The sequence below is a fragment of the Rhinopithecus bieti genome, unplaced genomic scaffold (genome assembly GCF_001698545.2).
Source record: "Rhinopithecus bieti isolate Rb0 unplaced genomic scaffold, ASM169854v2 scaffold_32092, whole genome shotgun sequence".
Classification (NCBI taxonomy): domain Eukaryota; kingdom Metazoa; phylum Chordata; class Mammalia; order Primates; family Cercopithecidae; genus Rhinopithecus; species Rhinopithecus bieti.
In genome coordinates, this window is record NW_016813944.1 from 921031 (window position 1) to 927386 (window position 6356).

Here is a 6356-nt window from a genome sequence, read left to right on the forward strand (position 1 = left end):
GCTCTGTTTAAGAAATATTTTCCAACTCAAATGCATGAAGATTTTCTCCTAGAAACTATCATTTCACATTTTACATTTAGGTCTACAAGGCAGCTCCAACTAATTTGCATATATGCTGTGATATAGGAGTTAAGTTTTATTTTTAAAATGTGGATCTGACTGATCCAGCACCATTTGTGAAGCCAGTTTCCCCCTCACTGAACTGCAATGGTGCCTTTGTTATAAATCAAGTGATTATGATAAATGAGTTTGTTTCTAGACTCAATTTTTTGCCATTGATCAAGTTGATTATTCTTATATTGATAACACATTGTCTAAATTATTTTAGCTTTTTATCAAGTCTTGATATCTGGTGGTATGGTTCCTCTCCTTGTTCTTCAAAGAACTCCCACAGTCTAAAGCTCAAAGTAAAAACTTCTCTGTAAATGAGACTCTCTTTTTCATTTCAGAGTTCAAGGTTTTACAAATAATTAGGGTATTTCATACCTGCAATAGGAGGCATTCAAAAAATACATGTTGACATGAATTAGGTTGGAATATGACTTCTTAGGAGTCCTTGCAGCAATAAAAACCAAAATAAAACAATGACATGACCTCTTCATATTCTTACTATGAAATTGGAAGACGTAGGTATTTATCATAAAAAGTTAGTGCCACTTTTTATAAAAGTGACATGACATGGGGAAAGGTAAGCAAGATGTTTATGAAGATATTTGTGTTTCTTAAAAGTCCCTTAAAAGGAGGATCATCTTCCTATTACTAAACTATATAAGCATCAAAGGACAAGGAAATAAGAGAGAAAAGAAAGGGAATTTGTTTTAGATGACATTTTTGCCTTTTGCCTTCTTCCTGCCATGGAATTTTCAGACTAGCTGTGAATGGTTCTCAGAGCCTGCTGCTGTAACATCCTCTATACAGTTAGTTTTAGAGAAGTTCAACTTTTCAAAGGCTACTACATGGAGAGAAGAGAGGAAGGCAGTCTGTAAAGTTACCTAATCTATGGTTTTGCTAGTGGTGCTTAAATTGCTTTGGCAGGAATAACAGTACATTTCATGGTTAGAAAAGAATTTTTTTGTGTGTAGCAAAGGCAATCATTTTCAAAGTATGCCTGCCAAGAGTTCTACAACACAGAAATGATTGGTTGACACTCTGAATTATGATTTAGTGCTATTTGATGAGAAGGCAAAAAAAAGAGGGGGGGCTTAAAGATATTTTGCTAGGTATCTCTAAATATTCTCCATACTTTGATTTTCATAAGTACACATTTAACTCTAGTCTTGAAAATACCTTTAATTTGGCTTTTTTTTGAGCCTCCAGGGCAATCTTCCTTAAACTCTCAGTCTCTTTCCGTAACTGTTTATTTTCTTGCTGAAGTTTTAGCCTTTGTTCACTGACAAGCCCACAGTTCTCTCTCTCAGACTCCAATACATTTTGAATTTTCTGAATCATTTCTTGGTAACGTGATATTTCTTCTGAGGAGCTGATTAAAAAATGAAATGAAAAGAATCCTTAAACTTAATGATCTATAGTAGAAGATAAAAGTCTGTCTACATTTTATCACATGGACTTTTGTTTGCTTTATTCTGAGCCATTTCTTTCCACTTTAGACTGAAACTATGTGGTTTCAAAATGTTATGTTATACCAGGCAAATACATTCAACCTAAATATATTCAAATCTTAACTAAGAACAGATGAACTGAACTGTCATCACTTATCTATAAAATCAGTGTGAGACTTCTTTCAAATTTGTACTAACATTAAGAATCACTGTGTATGGAGAACTTCAAGGGAATCAACTGAAGGAACAAAAAAAGGATGAAGCAGATAATAACCAACACTCCTTTACTTAATCAATAAGCTCCACAGACTAACACAATAGCTTACTATATTACTAAATTATGAAATCTACTTTTATATTTTCCCATTATATGTCTTAGAAAGTTTTCATAAACTTCTAGTTCTGTAAACTTCTCGTTTTATCATAGGTTAAATGGATTATATTTCCTGAACTTTCTCAACAATGGATCACTGATCACCGGGTGAGACAACCTCTATACATTAATGTTGCTTCAATCAATATACTAATTTTTATTCCTATCTTTTAAAACTTCCATCTTTTCAATAACAGATAAGTACTGTGAACATTCCCTGGTTAATAGGTTTCACAGGGAATTGTATAGAAATGCTACTAATATTGTGAAAGCTTAAGAAAACTACTAGTTAAAAGTATTTTGCAAGCAGAAAAATTCTTTTTTTTTGAGACGGAGTCTCGCTCTGTCGCCCAGGCTGGAGTGCAGTGGCCGGATCTCAGCTCACTGCAAGCTTCGCCTCCCGGGTTTATGCCATTCTCCTGCCTCAGCCTTCCCGAGTAGCTGGGACTACAGGCGCCCGCCACCTCGCCCGGCTAGTTTTTTGTATTTTTTAGTAGAGATGGGGTTTCACTGTTTAGCCAGGATGGTCTCGATCTCCTGACCTCGTGATCCGCCCGTCTCGGCCTCCCAAAGTGCTGGGATTACAGGCTTGAGCCACCGCGCCCGGCCTGCAAGCAGAAAAATTCTTAAAGAAGCAACTTTCACATGGTGGCAGTTTTATCACCATGAACCACTCCTTTATGGTCCTATTTTGGCATTCTGACCTGCCCATATCTGTTAGTGCTTTGGGTGAAAACAGTTAGTGATTGATTTTCTTTGATCTCTACCTCTGTCTTTCCAGATCTTTGCTTCCCCAGCAACTCCCACATTCTTGCAAATTCTGTTTCCTACATTAAATCCTTTATGCCCACAATACTCATAGTCTTTTTTCTGTCTAAACCTTGGCTGATAAAGTTCCTAATAAAGTGACATATCTAGGCAATGATAATAAAAGGATGCTAACATCAGAAAGAGGCTGAGACCAGAAACAACCACACATTGTGAGCCTCCTAATAGAAGTCCACAATATCATCATCCATGAAGAATTCTTCCAAAAACAACAACAAAAAAAGAAAGTTAGACCAGATCAAGCCTCTGGGTCTAATTACTAGTTTTTAGGAACTACGTGAGACAGAGTAAACAGCATCAATATATAGGCATGTAGTGGAGGAAACTCTACATTACTAAGAACTCATTTTTAAAACAAATTATTTGCAATAACAACAACAAAATACAGAAAAGGGGATTTCCAGAGATTAAAGGAGATGCAAGACTATAGCACTCTAAGCATTCCTGAAATTAGAAATGGACAGGAGCACTTACACTCAAGAGAAACCCTTTAAATGAAGTGACTAAGAAAAATTCATCAAATACAGCTTAAAGCACATATGAAAACTTAGGAGAAAAACTCTTTGGATGTGGAGAATGTGGGAAAGCCTTCATTAATTCCTCATGTCTTGATGAATGTGTAAGAATTCATACTGAGGAGAGCTCTGCTTATAAAAAGAATGCATGGGAGCCTTTAGTCATTTCTCATTTCCTTAATGAAGGAAAAGAACTCACATTGGAAAGAAGCCCTGTAAATCTAAAGAAGATGGGCTAATCCTTATCCTTCACTCAACTTTCAAAATTTATCCGGGAGAGAAGCTTTTTGAAAGTAAGGAACATGGGAGGCTCTTTTACCCAGTCCTCGCACCTTATTCTATGTTTACACCCTTTAGGAAATATGTGAGAGTTCACCTTGGAGAGTAACTTGATGAATATAAGGAACATAAAGAAGACATTGATATCTCCTTTTACTATACACACACAAAATACTCATAATGCAGAGAGACCATGTGAATTAAAACAAATGCAGGAATGCTTTTATTCAATACTCCTCCTTTAAGAGACATATGGGTATACACATTGGAGAGAAGCCCTGTGAATGTATGGTATTGGGAAAAGCCTTCATGTGTGATACTTCTCTTAGTACCTACAAGAAGATTTATGCTGGAATAAACCAGTTCCTCCTGCAGGTTTGATCTGGAAGTAACCATATGAGCAGATTATCTGAATAGGTTATTGAAAATTACACATATATTTATTAAACAAATTTGCAGGATCTCTTTTTGAAAAGAACTTTATTAAGTAACTTAGGTATTAGTATTTATTTAAAAAATATATTTTGAACACATACAGAGATTGAGATTTCAGGCAATTCAAATAAGAAAATTTTGCTATATTAGGTAATACCATCGGGGTGGGGAGGTAGAAAAATACTCAGAATGGATATGTCAAATTATGACTTTATCACTTTTATAGACAATAAAATATACAAGATGGATCATTATAGAATATTCACTATAACAAGAAATATACTAAATATAGGTAGTATAAAAGAAAATAAGCAAGATACTATAATAGCTTCACAATTAGTACAAAGACAACAATATTATAAACATCCTATTTAATTGCCAGACAGGATACATTTAAAAGAAAATGGTATGCTACTGTTAAATCTTTTCTTTCTGCAGAAATTCATTTTCAGAAATAATCCTGAATAAAATTGTATTTGGTCCTAATTTTTTTTTCAACATAAGATATATTGTAAGTCCTACCAAAAAAAAAAAAAAAGGGTAGAGACTCTGTCAAAATTGTGTTAATTCTGAAGATGTTATCACAGAAAATCCAAAAGAAAAACTTACTCAATTTCAAGTTGTTTTATTCTATTTTCTGCTCTCGTAAGTCTTAGCTGAAGATCATCTTTTGAACGCTCTGAAACCAGGAATCTTTGGTGCATTTCTTCCAGTTTTCTGTAATCACTTTCATTTCCTCTGCCTTCACGGTAAATCTGCAGAAGAGGCTTATTATGTATATAATATTAAAGAAGAAACTGTCTTAATAAACAGTTTAGAAACAGAAATCAATGGAAGAAATAAAAAGCCATGATCATATATTCATTTGTTCCGACCGTAACATATGAAACATATCAATAATTAAATCTGGTTCTCTCACATTTACAAAATAAAATGCTAAAAACTGATATATAAAATAATAATTGTTTTGAGACTAGCCTGGGTAACATAGCAAGACCGCGTCGTCTAAAAAAAGTATTAAAAAATTAGCCAGGCATGGTGGCTCACACTTGTAGTCCCAGCTATTAGGGAGGCTCAGGTAGGAGGATCCTTGAGCCCAGGAGATCAAGGCTGCAGTGAGCCATGATCATGTCCACTGTACTCCAGTCTGGGCAAGAGAGCAAGACCTTGTCTCTTAAAAAATAGAGTTTTTTTTTCGGAATTATTCATGCTCATGGTAAACTATGCAATAATACAAAAATGTAAAGCAGCTGAAGTAAAAATCAATGTCAACTTAGAGATAACCCACTGGTGATTCTTTGATGAATACCGTTCAATACAATCCTCTATTCCATTATTCAAAAATAAAGATACATACCATGGTGCAATAACTAGAACTCTGACAGTGACTCCAGAATCTCACTCTGGGTTACCTGGACAATGATCTAGCTTGGATGGGGCTTCCCCTTCCTCAGCAGTGGTGGTTGTACCCAAGCTCAGCTTTCCATGCAATGGGGCTCCCTCTTTTTTTTAAGATTTTTGAGCTACCCTCAAAATCTAGACTGTCTGACCAAGTAACCTGTGTCTTCCCCACTGACAGGATTGCTTTGTCACTCTCTATAAAAACATGGAGTATCAGTACATCAACATTCCGCTACTGGAATACAGAACTATGCTGCAGACCCAGCAGTTCTCTGACCTTAGCACACTGGTCTGTGGAACAGTGGGAGAATAAGGTGCTGTGCTTTCCCTTTACCTGTTGTTTTTTGCCTTGTAAGTTTTACATTTCCCCCAAAGCCTTTTCCTTAACCTTTGCCATGTGATGTTAAAACAGTCATCCCAAACCCTGATGTATAACAGGTGGCAATCTAAATGGGAACTGATATGCAGATGGAAACTCAGAAGGGACCTACCTTGCAGGAGAGTGGTAATCCTAAGTCCTACTTTGAACACATGTATTTTTTTTTTTACAAATGGAACTGTACATTATGTTTTGCTTTGTGTATTACTCTTTTACTGATGTCATAATTTTTTTCATGTTGATAATAGATATAGACCATAATTTTTTTTTTTTTTTTTTTTTTTGTAGACGGAGTCTCGCTCTGTCGCCCAGGCTGGAGTGCAGTGGCCAGATCTTCAGCTCACTGCAATCTCCGCCTCCCGGGTTCACGCCATTCTCCTGCCTCAGCCTCCCGAGTAGCTGGGACTACAGGTGCCCGCCACCAAGCCCGGCTAGTTTTTTGTATCTTTTAGTAGAGATGGGGTTTCACGGTGTTAGCCAGGATAGTCTCGATCTCCTGACCTTGTGATCCACCCGCCTCGGCCTCCCAAAGTGCTGGGATTACAGGCTTGAGCCACAGCGCCTGGCCAGACCATAATTTTTATGCT

General features: G+C 36.3%; 1 protein-coding gene across 1 annotated transcript in view; it reads right to left on the reverse strand.

Annotated features, from left to right (window-relative positions):
• SCLT1 (sodium channel and clathrin linker 1) overlaps positions 1 to 6356 on the reverse strand; it is a 221063-nt gene that overhangs the window by 56301 nt on the left and 158406 nt on the right. The window contains exons 15-16 of the mRNA XM_017849118.1: positions 4599 to 4744; positions 1288 to 1480 (exon numbers count right to left, since the gene is read on the reverse strand). Coding sequence (XP_017704607.1) covers positions 1288 to 1480; positions 4599 to 4744 — 339 coding nt within the window. The remainder of the gene's footprint in view (positions 1 to 1287; positions 1481 to 4598; positions 4745 to 6356) is intronic.